A 17,727-nucleotide genomic window follows, 5' to 3' on the forward strand; every position below is an offset into this window, starting at 1 on the left:
GATATAACTTATGTTACTTTTTCCCTGTGTCAATAACTGGCTTATCTAATAATTGGCAGTAGGTTGAGGACCAGCCAAGAAGTAGCATTTCTTCAAACATTTCTGGAATGCAGAGTCACAAAATTTGATGGCTACTGGCTTAGATCTGACTGGCCATCATTAGAGGGGGGCTGGTCTTAGAACATTTTGGCCCATTGCTGCAAGGAGTTCACATACTTGGAAAGAAATGTAATGCTATGTAGTGCTTTTGGTCATATGTGACACTTGTTTGACAAAAAGGCTAAAAGACCTGTTTGATTTCTTCAGCCACCTCTGCAGTACAAATATTACCCTTCTATCTTATTGAAGTAAAACCTTTCAAGGTCATTCAACACATCACAAATCAAAGTTCTTTAGAAAAAGATAGACAGAAATCTTTTAACGAGTGATTTATTTGGTTGTGTGGTTATAATAGTTTGCATTTCTTCCTGAAGGCAACACATATGCAGTACAATAACGTCTAACATTCCATTCCAGATGCATGTATGGGTTTTAAGAACAATCCAGATAAAGAGCTTGAAAGTCAATATTTACTGTTTTAGGATTAGCGGCCACAGCCAGCTATTTCACACAGCTTTAAAAAAACAAAAGACCACCCTATGCTATATGCTTTAGAAAAGCTGTAAAGACCTATAATTTGCTATTAATCAGCTTACACTACACAAAACAGCAAATATAACTTTCATCCATCATTAACAGGAGGCAAGGATAAATGAACAAGAGGGTATCCCCTCACAGTCTCAGCCAAAATTTAAGCTGACAAAGTTTGTTCTAGGAAACCAAATTTTATGCCACTGCGTAAAAACATAGCATTGTCCCATAATCTAAATACATTGCTGTCTGCTAACCAAGTAGAAAACGCAAACTTCCTGAAGAGTAGCAGTGACACCTGAATTAAGACCTTGGAAAATAGCAGTTGCTGGCACTAAGGGGCCACTCATTCCATATTTCAACAACAGGAGGTCAAGCATAAAGAGAATTTAAGGCACTTGAAATAGATCCATCATGTTAAGATTAGCACTGAATGCATGACTGTTTAGCTGCATTTTAACTGCAGCTAAATTTTAAACAGCAGATTGTAAGTTGATTACCTAACCAAACTGGCTCAAATTGCAGTTGTGGGGTTTGTATGCAGCACTGCATCTTAACACACTGCCACAAGCTTACAAACAAAATATTAACAGCTGTTCAGGAGCCAGTAAGGAAGCAATGCAAAACAGTGGTAGGAACCAACTCCTTTTAAGTCTCACCATTAAGCATGAGTTTATCAAGGAAAGAGTGCATTTTTTAACCAAGTGTCACCATTTTTTACACCTATGTTTTAAAGTCGTACTTATGCAACTAAAGAGATGGGGAAGTGACAGATTATCTTAAGGCCATTAAGTACCACCCATTTCAGACATGCTTGCTGAAAATCGGCTGGACAATTTACTGTTTCATACACCTGAGCTGATTGTCTTTAAGAAGTGCATTTGCCTGAAAGAAAGTTACAGTACTGTTTGCTAAGTATTCTTATGAACAAGTTTTCTAATCCAACATTATTGAAGTGAATATTATTCAGGCTATAAGGGCCAGACCCATTGAGAAATCACACTAATTTACAATAAGATACAAACCCAGGTAGCAGTCACTTAATATCAAGCACTGTTTCCTTTAAGAGTTTCATGGAGGCTTGTTAAGGAGCAGCAAATGTGTAACTGAGTTTCAAACAGATAACCTTTATTTTGCAAGTTGTAATGCAAGCAATCACCAGCTAAAGCAGCTCCAAGTGTTCCACTCACTTCTACCATGACTAGTATCACATTCAGTGTGTTATGAAAATGTTGGAGGAACTCCACTGCTGTGTTGAGACAGATTATCAAACGTTGCTCAATGGATCAAGAATTACACTACTTTTGAAATGATAGTGAGAACTACTGAAACGAGTGTCCTCAGATATTGAGCACGGAAATGGTATTTTCCAAGAAAAGTAATTTGAAGGTTTAACTTCAGAAATGGCATACAAATAGTGAGGACTGCTTACAGTAACTTGCTTTCCATATCTGACCTCACTAAGTTATTAAAGATAGATAAGCACATGCAAATATGCATTAAGTGAAAAATATATGCTGTAAACGGAACGACATTCACTGTACCCTTAAACAAAAGAAGATGGCACAAACCTTTCAGTTTGTAGCCTACTCAGTAAGGCACTGGTCTTTCTCCCCTATGCACCAAGGAAACTTGTACCCTTCTAAACGTTCTTCCTATGGCTGCTCACACTTAAATTAGAACATAATTATCCTTCTGGCATCATCAGGTATAGAAAAATATTGGCTTCCATAACTCCTTAAAAAAAGATAACATTCTACAAATCTGCTCCAATCATCTAGCGGTATGCTATAAAAGCCATAGTTTTCACACAAAGTGTTTTATGCCAAGTTACCAGTAGTTCACATTTTAATAATGTAGGGGATATTGCATCTACAGCTAGCTAATTTACCCACTGCAATCATGATTATCTATTGCTGCCACTGAATACAATTACTATTGAAGTCTACATTTGGCATGTCAGGTAGAGGAAAAAATTCCACAGCAGCATCAACTAAATAAATTTAAGACAGCCAATAAGGATTCATGCAGATTTTGAGTATTCTTGCAGGGCAAGACATGATTCACACAGCTTCCTTCCAAGCATGTTGCAAAAATATTTTCTTTGTTAAAAGTCTTCAAGAAGAATATTTTGAATTGCTGTCATCTTTAAGGAATAAAGATAGTTTTGGTGTAGCTAACCACAGATGTTGAGCTATTAGTCCACTTGTGACATATCCTATAGGGTATGGTAGTTTTGTTCTTTGGACTTGCAGAATTTATAAAGGAAGAAAATTACTGCTTGCAGACCCAGCACAAGGACAATCCCACCAATGAAACTGGCAGCATCAAATGTAGACTTATGGGGAGATGGTTTGGCGGTTGGCTTGGGAGGCTCTGGGCCTGTCAAATAGAAAATTAGTTATTAATGACCACCCATGAAAGTATATTTACTCTCTGTATAGTAGCTTCATCTTGTTAAAAAAAGGATACAAAGTCTGCATCATACTTGCAATTTTGACCTGGATGATGCAGCGCCTGGAGCACCTTCACTACCAAAGGGAAGACTACTTCCTCCCTATATTAACTAGGAGAGCTACTCCCCAGAAAATTAGGGGTGGATGACAAAAGCCCCTCTCTTCTAATTACCTGTGGCAGGGATGTGATTGTCTACCCCCAGTTTTTCCAGAGGTAGTGCCAAAATTCAGCTCCCTAGTGAAGGAGCCAAGACATTTATTTTGCTTAGGGGTTGCTCTGAAGAGCTACTGGGGGGAAGGGATGGCAGCAGAAGCCATTCCCATGAGGAACCTCTCCCTCCAAGGGTGCTTGACAGTGGGCTGCCACCTTTAGTCATCAAGTAGCCCCCTAACAAAACAGATCCGTTTAGTGTTATTTTGAAGGGAAGAAACTGTGGCAGAGATATCAAAAATATGGCCCACAGGCCAGATATGGCCCATAGCTCTTTATTTAGTCCACATGATAACTGGCTTTCCAAGGGTCACCTTTTCAACAGTGCTGCTTCTGCTGAGGCTCTGGGAGGGAGAGACAGAAGGCCTCAAAAGTCAGGGAATGCTACAGACAAAGAGCCAGATCACGAGGGATGAGAGAGAGATGTTGTGAGACCACAAATTGTCACATGGGACACTCTTGCATCAGTACCACTTCTGCAGAAGCATCACTTTGCAGAGCACCTGAGCTGCAAAGTGATGCCTCAGCAGGTGGAGCTGAAAGGGCGGCCTATGTGACAATTAGGCTCTCCCCATATCTTGAAAATATGGTTAAGTTTTGCAAATATTCTCTTTTGCATCTAATAAGTTCTTTTGTCAGAACAAAGTGCTTATTTCTGGCCATCATCTGTTTAATGATGTTACTTTTGACCCTCAGCACATACCATGAGTGCTATTTAGTCCACTGCATGAAACAGGTTTAACAGCGCTGGACGGTGGTCTTAAAACCCATATCTGCCCATAGCACCTATATGTTGCGTGTATACGCCCTCAGACACAGATGGGTTTTAAGGGGAGAAGAGATAAACGTTCATCAGGCAAGCTCTCCTCATCTCTAAAATCATCCAAATCTCTTTAATTTGCTATTTCCTAATATAGCTTGACTCAGTCTTTTGTGTTTGAAACAAGACATTTTCTGCCTTATTCAATATGTAATACAGTAGACCTAAAAAGTATTAAGCCATTTCTGTCCAATGTTGCATATATGCAACAGGGATCAAATATGTACACCAGCGGGCTGGGAAGAAATGGGTTAAGACAGCTTCATTCCAAATTGATATTTACTGTTATAAACCTAGATCACCTTTTGTTGCTGATGATGCAGTAGTAGCAGGTGGTGTGGTTACCGTAGCATTAGCAGTTGGAGTTACTTTAGGTGAAGTTGGGCTTGTTAAGTTACCTGTTTGAAAGAAAATTTCAGTAAAGTTGAAACCAGCTTTAAACTGCTTTATTTAACCCTACAATTGGAGTGTAGTTACAGAATACTCACAGGGCTGAATGCAATTCACAATGAATATATTCATATTTATTTATTGCTCAAATAGGTATTCAGTAGAGGGTGGCATCCAGAATAGCATATCTATAAATGGAAGCGTCCCCCTGCCAAGATTAGAAGATACATTCTGCTTGTGCAGTGGTGCTCCTTTGTGCAAGCAAAATGCTTCTTCCATTCACTGAAGGATGGTTCATTTACCAGGCAAGTTTCCATTCAGAGGCAGTATCTTGAATTCCACCCCAAACTATTAACTTGACCACCCTTCTAATCTAGAGGCTCAATGCCATGAACATTGTATTGTACAGATTTCTGTACTACAAAATATTTTTTTTTAAAATTACACATTAGAACACACCATCAATAGACAGATATGAGTAATAAAAAATTGCAGTGCATCTCCGTCCCTTCACATCCCTTTGTTCAGGGCAAAGGAAAAAGAAGTGAGGAACAAAGAACCCACACTTTTTCATCTTCCTGCAATTTTCCACCACTGTGCTATTCAGTGCTAAGATGCCAACATCCTGGCATCAGAAGACCCCAAAACCACAGCAGATGATGTAGTGGGTCGCCAAGGTAAGTAGCCTGAAAACTTCCAAACTAAATGAATCAAGGGAGACAAATAAAAACTCCCTGAAACTATTTTGCATGTGTTCTTACATTTCAGTTGTTCCATAGGACCAGCATTATGCATAGTCCTGAAGATCCTCTGCTATACAATAGTTTAGTGGGTGACAAATTGTTTTTTGGCCACATAGCTTCCTGGGTGACTCAACTGCTATGCCTCAGCCTAGAGTTGCACAGTCACTTTTACTGAAAGAATATATGGATAACATATTTTAATACCTGGGAGCCTCATTATAAAGGAAGGAAAAAATAATTGCTACAACATTGAATGTATGCTTATTTTTATTTACATTTTTTTAAAAGGTTAACTAGAAACTTTCAGAACAGCATCCAGTCAGCCACTTCTGTATTTTGTTAAAAATTTCTATTTGACTGATTACATGAATCATCTTTAGTTGCATCTAAGACTGTTACGGTAGCAGGACACAGAAGTGCCAATTTTCACATAAGCAGTGTGCCAGTTCCCACCATCCCAAGGAGAACCAGAAGAATTGTGGAAGCAGAGTGCTAGATATAGAATTAGCGTCCTATCATTCATAGTTGTATTAGTGTATGCGCTCACAAGATTTATTGTGGCTAGTCATGTTACATACCCCAACATACACTAATGCACACTGCAGATTTCTCATCCATCTACAAGTTTAGCTACATTTAACATTCCTGTAGCTGTTATAAACAACCAACAAGTACTAGAGTTGCAACCACTTTTCAGAGTTCAGATATGGCAAGCTTTGTTACAGCCAAAAACATTATATCTTATCAAGTTATTACTGCATTAAAAGCAAGTGTTACCTGGGGTAGGAGTGAAGGTTGTGGTTTTATTGGCTTCAGGAGTAGGAGTAGGAATAACTAAAAAAATATGAAAAACATTAAGAAAAAACCATATTACCACTATTAACAGCTAGCCTTACTCCACAGACAAAAGTATGATGCCAACATATCTTAGAGAAACCAAAACTGCAACTGTAACTAGTAGGGCACACATACCCCTAAGGGACAATTCGCTGTTATCCCCAAGTGTGCAGCATGACTCACAGGACTTCTGAAGCAGGAAAGTGATGTTGCCAATCAGTACCTCTTGAGTTTAACTGAATATTTCAGCCCTTTAAGAGGGGGATGCAGTATTTTATATACTTTTAATATCGTATTTACATATCATGGGGTTATCTTGATTTAGACAGTCCTTGCAAAGTGGGTGAAAGAACTGCTAAGTCATCTGCTTTAGGCTTTAATACCCAGTGTTCTAACTTAATTTCTGTCTTGCAAGACAAAGTCATTAGCATAGTTACAATCTTCAGAAACAAACCATACTAGAAAAAAATTGACCAAAGAGAACAAAGTCCAAACTTAAATGATACACTTTCTGCTAATTATTTTATTATACAACTCAGGAAGTATCTTTATCATGACACAGTTCCAACTGTCTTTTGTAGTATAACAGAGACAACATCCTATACATGTGCCTTCAAAGGATAAAAAAGACCCAGATGAAAAATGCACTAGCATGTTCACATTGAGGTACTGCAATTAAGAAACCTGGCCCCTTAGAAGAGTTTAAAGCTAGCTATAATTCCAAAAGACGACTAGAAAATGGAAGACTATTTGAGGGCACAAGATACCAAGTCACAACTCCTACTTGAAACAGTGCATAACCCTGACCTCAAAATCTGCTTGCCTGCAGGAGGAATAAATCAGCAACACACTGGTAGGCATATGAAGCAGTCTGCCTAAGTAGACAGATCAGAGAACTCAAAAATAAACATTCTGGGGTCACGACATGGTTACTCCTGCTTACAAAGGATATATGTCACCTAGCCAAAAGGGTCAAGCACTTCCACCACTGCTCTACAGTAGGGAAGGGAAACATAATTACAAAACAAATTATTGAACACTCATGGGACATATTGTAATAAGGTGGAACTGCTGGATCACAATCCAAATATCCTGCCTGCCATGTTCTGAAGTTTCTGCACTTCCTTCCCATATGATAAAAATCAATTACTACATCAAATGGGGAGTAGAGTAAGTAATATGAGAGGAACGCAGGCAGGAGATACAGCAATTGCTCTCTTGTCTGTTACCTTGAAGAGCTAGCTGCAGTCTAATTAATGAGGATTTGGACAGAGCAGCCTGTTTCATTTATTGCCACTTGGGTCTATAGCAGTGATTCACAAACTGCACCACAGTGCTGTCATGCACTACTCACAGGATGCAATAGGATGCTCCTGGTGGTCTTCCTGCTCTCCCCATGCCACCATCTTGGATTGTGCAAAATTGTCTGAGATCTTGCACATCCAAGACAGTGGCACCCAAAAGAGCTAAGAAGATAAGTGCCACCATCTTGGATCAAGCAAGATCTCGTGTAATTCTAGTGAGATTTTGCAAAAATGATGGTGCGTGGGAGGGTAGAGAAGAAGAGGTCACAAAAGAAGAGTACTGTGACCCTGGTAAGTTTGAGAACCACTAGTCTACAGGCTCTGGCAGCTCTGTTTCCTGATCCCAAATTATCAATTTTTTTAGCATCACTGTAAGTATAAGTATATTTAAGTACTTACCAGAACAGCTTCCATTATGAGAAGTGTGAGTACAATTGACAAGGTCTGTTGAGTTTGCTGTTGAGTTTGCACAGAAGTTTCTGGTTTCTGACACAAAAAGGTTGTAGAAAAATTCAGCATATAGTTTTTCCAAGAGTAAAAGTCTGAAGTGTTCAACATGATACTTTGACTACAAATTCCCATTAGAAACCATTCTCTACATTGCCTTAAAATGACACAGCTCTTAAACCATTTTTGCCCAACACTGCATATACACAACAGGGATCAAATGTGTACACCTGTGGGCTGGGCAGAAATGGGTTAATCCCCTTTACTTGCAGTGTCCTGTTTCTCCTTCAGCAATATATATTTCCTGGTTTTAAAAAAATGCTGATTTTATTTAGAGCAGATCTTGTTGGCATCCTTCAGTCTTGGAAGACTATGGTATCGTGCTCTGAATGGTGGTTCTGGAACAGAGTGTCCTCTCTAGTGCACGAAGCCTGGGTAAAGTAGATATGGAGGATAGACTGTTACCCATGCAGCAAATCTCCCCTCTCCAAGTCGCTGAAATGGTCCAATGGAAAGGCAGAAGCCAATACAGTTGGTTCCAGTAGCGTCACAGGAGTTGCCAGAACGTGACTGTGTTCAGCCATGAACTGCCTCAGGGACTCTGGCTCCAGATTTTGCCTCGAAGTTGACTCCTGAAGTCTTTTCCATAACTGGATGTAGCCATAAGGCAGTGGAGGTTTGAGATCAGAGTTTTCCTTCTCTCAGATGAGCTGCCTTCCCAGGCTAACGAGACCCATCTACCCAATGGCTGTTTAGTTGCCTCTTATGACAAGTACAGCCAAACTGAGGGCCTATTCTTATCCCCAGCCCCCAGGGGAAGCAACTCCGCTGGAACCAACCATATTGGCTTCTGCCTTTCCATTGGACCATTTCAGCAATGTGGAAAGGGGGGATTTGCTGCATGGGTAACAGTCTATCCTCCATATCTACTTTATCCAGGCTTTGCGCACTTAGAGCAGAGGAGCAAAAATAAACTGAGGATTCTGTTTGTTAGCCAAAAAATCAGCAAGTATGTAGTGTAACCTGAATTCATCCTTTGTTCCTGCATACCTGAAGAGCTGCACAACATACACACACCACTGGCTACAAATTGTGAATGCAAGTTGTACTTTCCAGAATTTGTAGAATAAATAATAAAGCAACAGCTAAATTTGTTGTTTAACTGTAAAACTATCCTTTAAAGAATGATCTATATGTTGAATTGCAGGTACAAAATTTTAAACTATTAAGGTTAACTTTATGCTCATCTATGTACATGACCTGGAATAGTCAATCCCTGCTAAACAGACAAATGGAGCTTTTTAAAGTGATGGCTCTCATTTTTAGCAGGAGGAGAGCAACTGTCTTTTTGTTGTAGCTCAGAATTCCTCCCAATGACTATTGCTGGCGCTCTCCTTGCATTTCTTTTTGGATTATGAGTCCCTTTAGCGCAAGAACCATAGTATTATTTTCTTTACTATGTCAGCTACTTTGAGAACTTCATCAAAAAGCAGTTTAGGAAAAAATCTGTATGGCTTCTTACTTACCTAAACAATACAAATGTTTTGGGAAACTAAGGAAACAATTACATGCACTCAGCCTTATACCCAAGTGTAAACAGGGCCTATTAAAGGTATCAGGCTTGAACAGGTATCCAGATGTTTCAGGCAATCTTCTCCTTAGATTTTCACAAGGTGGTCAAAGGTGCGTCTGATTTCATTCAACAAATAGTATTCATGATATTCAAAGTGCATCTCTATGTTACCAAAGTATCATTTTAAAGAAAAACTGAGGCCTGTGTTCAAGGAACAGGATGATTAATTCAAATAAGAAAGTATAACAAGTCCCACCCTCTAGCCTAGTCTCTATCTTCAGTCCCTCTCTGGGTTATCAGATTGCATGTTGCAGCAACAGTAAGAGCCACAAGTGACAACACTTCAATGCAAGCTTACAAGAACTGCAGTTTTCAAGTTCTAGACTGCAGTCCTAGCAATCCTATCCCCACCTGACTCCCTAAACTCCCAGTCTCTCTAATCTGCCTATACTTTTTATTTTCTGCTACAAGTGTACAAACCCTCCTAATTACCCTATCATGTCACCTAATCTCCTGGATCTTTCTTCCTTTTTCACTAACCCATGGTTTCTTTCAGATCCCCATTTCAGCCTACTATTTCCTTTGTTCCATTTTGTTTAATCATCCCAAATCTTGCCTAAACTACCTATAACTTGCCTCCCTTTCCAAGTAACATATAGCCTCACATTCTACTTTAAAATTCCTTCAGTACCTTCATGCAGGACTTCTGAGAATGCTGAGCTCTGAGCAAGGCTTAAGAATACTGGTCACAAGTCTGATATGGTTTGTACAATTTTCACTAAATGGCAAACCTATGTCTGTGTTGTACCACTTCAGAGTGCCAATTCATGTGACTGAATGATCCTTTATAAAAAAAAAGGTTTTGCAACAAGAACTATGCATCAAGGGAAAAGCTAGGCTAGAACCAGTTCTCTATGTATATTCTCTTTCCATGAGAAAGCAGACTATCCTATGAGCCCCAACTAGAAGCCTGGTACTGCACACACATGTGCAATTCTTCTCAACCAAAAACAATCTCTGACTGTGAATTTCAATAGAGAGGTTCATGCTATACAAGTAGTTTGGACTGTCTCTTATCCTGACATAGCTCACGTTTACAACCTTAATGAGAACGAGCCTAGAAATTAATTGGACATTTAAGAGTTCTGTTCACCATTAGCAATCTTTCCTATCTTATTTTTAATTGAATTTTGGACAGAATAATCTGTTGCACTGGCATTTTCCTCTGCTGATAAAGATAACCAAAAGAAAACCTGTGCCAATACCATCAATATGTATATTTAACTACTCTCAAATATATTAAATTCAATGTAATTCCACTTACCGTTGCACGAATACCATGTGCAGCTTAACTGGGAAATACAGGAAGTGCAGTTGATAAATGTTCCACAGTTTGCTGAAAAAAGAAAGAGGTTATCCAGTTAATAGGCAATAGAACAACTTCAAAGACAACACAAAATTGGAAGCTCAAACTACATGTGAACTGATCTCCAGAAGTACCAGGGGTGCCAAACTCATTTCATACAGTGGGCTGAACAGCATTCATGGCACCTGCTGTAGGCCAGAAGACACATCATTAAGCAGGTGATGACCAGAAATAAGCACTTTTTTCTCAGATTTTTCTCACTTGGGAATTCATTAGCTGCAAATGACAAAAAAATACAAATCTTGATCACGATTTCAAGATATAGGAAAGCCTAATTATCACACTAGCCCCCCTTTTAGCAACACGGCTTCTGCCAAGGCATTACTTCATAGCTAAGAAGCAGAGAGGTGGTCTGTGAAGCGACACCTCAGCAAAAGCAGAGCTGCTGAAAGGGCAGTCTGGATGATGAATGGGCTCTCCCAGTGCATCTGCAGCTTCTCCCTTCCTATTTGCCTGCCTCTTCCCCCATACTGTTCCTCACCTTCTAAGGCTTCCTTCCTTCCTTCCAGTGCTTTGGCAGAAGTAGCAATGCTGAAAGGGCAGTGCTAGGAGAGCCAAATTATGCAGGCCTTCCTTTCCGCAGTGTCACTTCTGTCAATGCATCACGTCGCAGCTCAACAGCTGAGCGCAACTGATAGTGGTGTTGGAAGAGCCCATCTATTACACAGACTAGATCAGTGTTTCTCAATCAGTGGTACTTGAGGTGGTGCCTGGTGATACTTGCAGGACCCTTGCCATCTGGCAGCAAGACGAGGAATAGGACACAACAAACAGTGGTGAGAGGCTTGGCTTAGCAGCAGAGCACTGAAGCATGTTTTTCCATGCATGAAAAGACCCTCCTGTCCATCCTGGGCCTCTCACTGGTGTCTGTTGTGTCACATCTGAACTCCCAACCCAGTTAGTTCCAGTGGTACTTCGAACAGGTGGACAGCATGAAGTAGAACAGCAAAGGACAAACCTTGAGGAACACTGGGCTAGATAAAGAGCTTCCATGGGCCACCTCCAGTCTACGGACCCTATGTTTGACACCCCTGCACTAGAATCTGCTGTTAAAAACTAAGATGTTAACTCTCCATTCCCAAGGAAGAAAGGAATCACACAGAAGAGATTCAATTTTCATATTTACTTAGAAATCATACTACTCCTTCATTATATACTTTAGGATCAGTCTTCCAGCAGCACAATTATCACCAGTCAAAATTAGTATGCCAAAGATGAAAGTTGCAGTGAGTTTCTGACCACAGTAGGTTATCATTGTCTCAGTAGCACTGGCCACACAATCAGAGGCCAGTTCATCCATATAACATTCTGTTTTTTGGTAATTTGTAAATTGATACAAGATCTGTGTTCAACAAATAGCTAATATGCATGTTCAGAATGCCATTCTACATTTCATATTAAGTCCAGTTCAGCCCCAGATCCATTCTAGGGGGACACAGTCAGAACATTAACAGGAAGCAGGACAGTTTCCTGCTTCTTGTTCACATTTGCTTAGTCTCCTCCCTCTAGCATTCAGGCTACCTGCTTGCATCTTTCATTCCTCTTGTAGCATCTGAAAAAGCAGGAAATATGTCCATTTGTTCATGAAGAAAATTGAAGGTAGTGGGTGGAGGAAGCAAAGCATTGTATTTATAGGGTTTCCTTGTACCTGCAGTTTCCATATCTGGGGTGGAGGCTCTGCTGTATCCTACTCCTTCCTAGACCAGGCAGCTTTACACAGAGTTGCTCAGGTTTGCACCAGCTGTTTAGCTGGCACAGATCTGAGTAACCCCACTGGATAGGTTGGAGTATTATACAGGATAAGTGGAAAAATATCCCCTTACCAAAAGGAGACCTCCAGCCTCCCCCTAACCAGCACTAGATAAAACATAGGCCACTCAGCTCTGCTGTGCTAGCACAGGTTAGGACTGGGCTATCAATGTGCTATATTAGCAAAATAAATAGGATATTGCATCACTTTCATTTTGCTTTGTCATAATTTGACACACAAAATCATAAACACACTATGAATACTGTCACCCTCGAGGCAACCTTCATACCTCTATCACTCTACTGTTACCAAAGATACTACCTATCTTTCTTTCTTATGTGGTACACCTTTTCACTCTCCCTCTCCAACAGCAAGGTTTTCAGCTCTTAAGGGAGCCTAACAGTTACAAGCATTAGGAATACAAGATCAACATTTGCATACTGGATAGTTATATAACCTTCAGATTAAAGTTGCACAGTTCTATAGCACAATACTTTTCAAAAAATGAGTGTTTTTCCAGGCAATCTGCATTGTGAACAAATGCAGGTATGAGCGTCAGTGATTCAGAAGACTCTAGGGATGTAGCCTATTTTCTAGACTGCTATAAAATACAACCAACTGAGTTCTGGGAAACACCTTTTCTCCTCAGGAACCTTTTTCTCAATGCAGTCTGACTGTCCTCCATTAGCTATGTGACGGGGAAGAAAGTTAGAACCAACCTATCCTGAACTATACGCAAAAGAACTACTACTGTTTTGGTATTTTATACCTGCATTTGTTGGGTTACTTAGGGAGACAAAATGATATACGACCCCCAAATGAGTGAATCCAACTGATAATTAAAACCAGTCCCATAGTGAAAAAAACCAGGACTTTTAAAACACCAAAATCCTAGCATTTTAAGTCCTTTCATTAACTCAAACTAAGTAAAAAGCTTTTATGTCATTACAGCAGGAGAAAAGCAGCAAGCCAGCATTTTTCTTGGCTGAACTTTCAAAATTGCCTGTGGCCTTCATGTAATGCTTTCCAAAACCGGATCATGCACATTGAAGTTACACCTGAGTCACAAGGAGCCATCCACCTCTACCCTCATTCCAAGGCCCATGCACAGAGGTTTCCAAAGGATGAAAGGGACACCTCTCCCTCGAGGACCTCTGTTGTCACCAAATGCAGGAGAGTCCATCATACATCCCCCCCCCACTTTCCAACATCATGAGGCCTGCTTCTTTGCAGGCTTCCAGTAGCCACGAGTTCTTTTACCAGCTGTGGTTTGGTCATACCCAGACCAGACCAGCACTACCCTCCCTCGCCAGTGGCAGAGGACATTCTACTCAGGTCAAAGTACACCCTGATCGAGTTGCATCTCCTCCTCCCAATAGATGAAATGGAGGAAGGGCGTCAGCACTACCTATTTGACCAGCACGTTGAGCGCTAATAAATACCACCCTGTGTATGGTACACCTATATACGCGTGTGTATATGTATGGGTGTGTATATACCTATAGAGAGGTAGCACCAACACCCTTGCTGCATATATGTATGTGTGTGCGTACGTGTGTATACACGCACATATGTGAAGAGCGTGTGTGTAAAGGGCTGTACATTCAACACATCAACAATCGCGCCCGCAAGCTAAGCCACCGCCTTGCAGCTCCCAGCGCTGCTTTCCTCGACCACAGCGGCCTCTCCCCACAGCTGCTCCTTCCCCATGCAGGGCGGAGGGGCACACTAAAGGTGCTAAAGCCACCGGCAGCGCAAGCAGCAGCGATGGGGTCAGAGTTCTCCCCCAGCCCCTCGCGTGGCCCGCAGAGGCCGCTCGCTCCCTCCGCTTGAAGGCTCCTTCCTGCGAACACACAATGGGATAGGGCGGGGCGGCCAGGCCCCCGGGACACTCTCCAAGCAGCGGGGGCGGAGGCCGCAGCCCGCCTCTCCCCCCTTCAAGATTCAGGAGCCGGGCTGAGCCCTCGCCTCTTCCCGCCACCCTCCTGCTCCCCCCGCGCACCTTCCTTCTCCCCGAGGAGCGGCGAGGGCAGGCAGGCGAGGAGCGCCCCCAGCAGCAGCAGCGACGCCCAGCCCAGAGAAGCCCGGCAGCGGCTCATGGCGGTGAAGAGAACGAGGAGGCTCCGCGGCACCCGAAGGACGAGGAAGCGAAGGCGCTGCTGTTGCTGCTGTCGTCGCCGTCGCAGCTGCCGGCCCAGCGTCCAGCCCCCTCAGTCCGCGCAAGCGCCGCGCGTGATGTAGTCACGTGGTGTGGCCGCGCGACGAAGCCGTTCACTGCCACAGCGCGGGAGGCTGGATGGAGGCGAGCGCCGCCTTTCTATTGTCCGTCGCCCCCCGCGGTGAATGAGAGGTGGCTTCGCTCCTCCAACCCGCGCTTGCCGCTATGGAACGGTCCCCCGGGAAAGGGCGCTTCCTCGTCACGTGGTCCGCCGAAGACTGGATTGACGTAGAAAGATATCGGGGAGGCGGGCGTGGCTGCGGCGACGGAATAGTCCCAGGGAAATTCCTTGTCACGTGGTCTGCCTAAGGCTGGGCCTGGGTGGAGGTGGGCGCTGCCGCCGTGGCGGTTGATCCGTGGGCGGTTGGTGTGCTCGCGCGCGCAAACGCTGCGTCATCTGTCCAGCTGTGTCTGGAAAGCTTGCAGCCTCTGGTTGCCAGTACTGATCTTCGGGACTGGCTGCTCTCCTGCCAACCCCAAGGCAGCCGCACGGCCCAGTCCTATGCATGTCTACTCAGAAGTAAGTCCCATTAGTGTCAGTGGGGCTTACTCCCAGGAAAGCGTGGATAGGATGGGGCTGACAGTGCACCATAAATGGTGGAGCTTAGGGCTTCAATCCTATCTGCACTTACCTGGGAGTAAGTCCCATTGGCTACAGTGGGACTTACTTCTGAGTAGGTATGGATAGGCCTGGGCTCAAAATCCTGCTGGCTTGAGTGTCATGAGGAAGGACAGAGTACAAATAAATAGAAACGAAGGCACAAATCTGGGATAAGGGAAAAGCCAGGCCTGCCGATAATAGAGGGTGCAAAAAGCAGCAGGGTGCATTAGAGCACCCAGTGCAGTTTCCCACACTTGAGATGGTGTCCAGTGGTACTTGCAGCACTCCCAAACCAGGGATGTGGGGAGGCAGAGCCTCCGCACTGGGGTCCTCACACCGCCACCATGTGAGGTGCCCAAGCACCCCCAACCCACGCACTGCTAGTTTATTTTACTAGCAGTGCTAGTTCTGGTCTTTAAGCCTAAACAGCTTGGGAACAGCATATTTGAGAGACCACCTTCTTCCATATGTTCCAGCCTGTTCTCTTAGGTCAGCCATTTTCAACCACTGTGCTGTGACCATTATGCCACAAGTGGTCCACAGGAATTTGAGGGAAGGTCATTTATTAGTAGGGCCAATAGGGATGCCAGTCCTCCACTGACAGCATGGTGTGCCTTGGCAATTGTTGATAACCTGATGGTGTGCCTTGACAGTTTTAGTGCCTTGTCAGTGTGCAGTGAAATGAAAAAGGTTGAAAATCACTGTCTTAGGTCATCGGATAAAGCCCTGTTGGTTGTGCCACCATCAAGAGAGGTTAGGGCGATGGTGGCCAGAAATAGGGCCTTCTCAGTTGTTGGCAACCTTCAGTCTCGAAAGACTATGGTATCACGCTCTGAATGTTGGTTCTGGCACAGTGTCTAGTGTGGCTGAAAAGGCCGATTCGGGAGTGACAATCCCTTCCACACTGGGATCAAGTGCAGTCTGTCCCTGGTCTGTCTCCCTGGCTATGGGCCTTCCTTCTTTGCCTCTTAGCCTCAGACTGTTGGCCAAGTGTCTCTTCAAACTGGGAAAGGCCATGCTGCACAGCTTGCCTCCAAGCAGAACGCTCAGAGGCCAAGGTTTCCCATCTGTTGAGGTTCATTCCTAAGGCTTTCAGATCCCTTTTGCAGATATCTTTGTAGCGCAGCTGTGGTCCACCCGTAGGGCGCTTTCCTTGCATGAGTTATCCATAGAGATCCTTTGGGATCCAACCATCGCCCATTCTCACGATATGACCAAGCCAATGCAAGCGTCTCTGTTTCAGCAGTGCATACATGCTGGGGATTCCAGCTCCAGGACTGTGTTGTTTGGAACTTTCTCCTGCCAGGTGATACCGAGGATGCGTCGGAGGCAGAGCATGTGGAAAGCGTTCAGCTTCTCCTGTTGTGTGCGAAGAGTCCATGACTCGCTGCAGTACAGAAGTGTACTCAGGACGCAAGCTCTGTAGACCTGGATCTTGGTATATTCCGTCAGCTTCCTGTTGGACCAGACTCTCTTTGAGAGTCTGGAAAATGTGGTAGCTGCTTTGCCAATGCATCTGTTTAGCTCGGTATCGAGAGAAAGAGTGTCGGAGATCATTGAACCAAGGTACACCAAGTCATGGACAACCTCCAGTTCATGCGCAGAGATTGTAATGCAGGGAGGTGAGTCCACATCCTGAACCATGACCTGTGTTTTCTTCAGGCTGATTGTCAGTCCAAAGTCTTGGCAGGCCTTTCTAAAACAGTTCATGAGCTGCTGGAGATCTTTGGCAGAGTGGGTGGTGACTGCTGCATCGTCGGCAAAGAGGAAGTCACGCAGACATTTCAGCTGGACTTTGGACTTTGCTCTCATTCTGGAGAGGTTGAAAAGCTTTTTCCTCTGGAGAGGTTGAAGAGCTGCGGAGCACAGCTCCAAAATCCTCCGCCTGCCCGCACCCTGGTACGCCTCCCACCCGCCCCCACCCGCCCCCACCAGCCTCCCCCCTCCCCGGAACGCCTCCTCCACGCCCCCATCTACACCCCCCGCTCCCGTTCTGCTGCTCTGCGGTCCAGGAGACCACCCAGCTGCGGAACCTGGGCAACCGCCCCGCGCTAGCCCAGCATCGGCTGGCGCTGGGCTAGCATGGCTGGGAGCCTAGCGGTGAGCCACGCAAATGTGCCTTATGGCACATTTGCAACTGTGTTCGGCAGCACGGATCCGTGCCGCTGACCACAGGATTGGGCTCTAGGAGAATAAAAGCCCGGAACTAAATATGCCAATGGCAGAGTTTTGCTATACAAACAGCAGAAACCCTTGCAAAGTTCCCCTTGCGCTTTCCATAAATTGCATTTATGAATGGCATGAGATGGCATGAAATCTCA

At 43.6% G+C, this 17,727-nt stretch overlaps 1 protein-coding gene across 1 annotated transcript; it reads right to left on the bottom strand.

Moving 5' to 3' along the window:
* Positions 1–413: 413 nt before the first annotated feature.
* On the bottom strand, positions 414–14,989 carry CD164 (CD164 molecule). Its single transcript, XM_066610505.1, has 6 exons — positions 14,590–14,989; positions 10,736–10,807; positions 7,791–7,877; positions 6,028–6,084; positions 4,420–4,515; positions 414–3,012 (listed from the first exon to the last, which is right to left on the bottom strand). Exons 1-6 carry the CDS (start codon positions 14,684–14,686, stop codon positions 2,849–2,851), a joined length of 573 nt encoding a protein of 190 aa, XP_066466602.1. The 5' UTR covers positions 14,687–14,989; the 3' UTR covers positions 414–2,848.
* Positions 14,990–17,727: the final 2,738 nt, after the last annotated feature.

This window comes from Tiliqua scincoides, chromosome 1 (assembly GCF_035046505.1).
Source record: "Tiliqua scincoides isolate rTilSci1 chromosome 1, rTilSci1.hap2, whole genome shotgun sequence".
Taxonomy (NCBI): domain Eukaryota; kingdom Metazoa; phylum Chordata; class Lepidosauria; order Squamata; family Scincidae; genus Tiliqua; species Tiliqua scincoides.

Coding starts and splice junctions, on each gene's coding strand:
- CD164 (XM_066610505.1), bottom strand. CDS start 14,686: ATGAGCCGCTGCCGGGCTTCTCTGGGCTGGGCGTCGCTGCTGCTGCTG. Junction 6,085..7,790: donor TCATAATGGAAGCTGTTCTG/GTAAGTACTTAA, acceptor ATATTTTTTTAG/TTATTCCTACTCCTACTCCT. Junction 4,516..6,027: donor AACCTTCACTCCTACCCCAG/GTAACACTTGCT, acceptor TCTTTCAAACAG/GTAACTTAACAAGCCCAACT.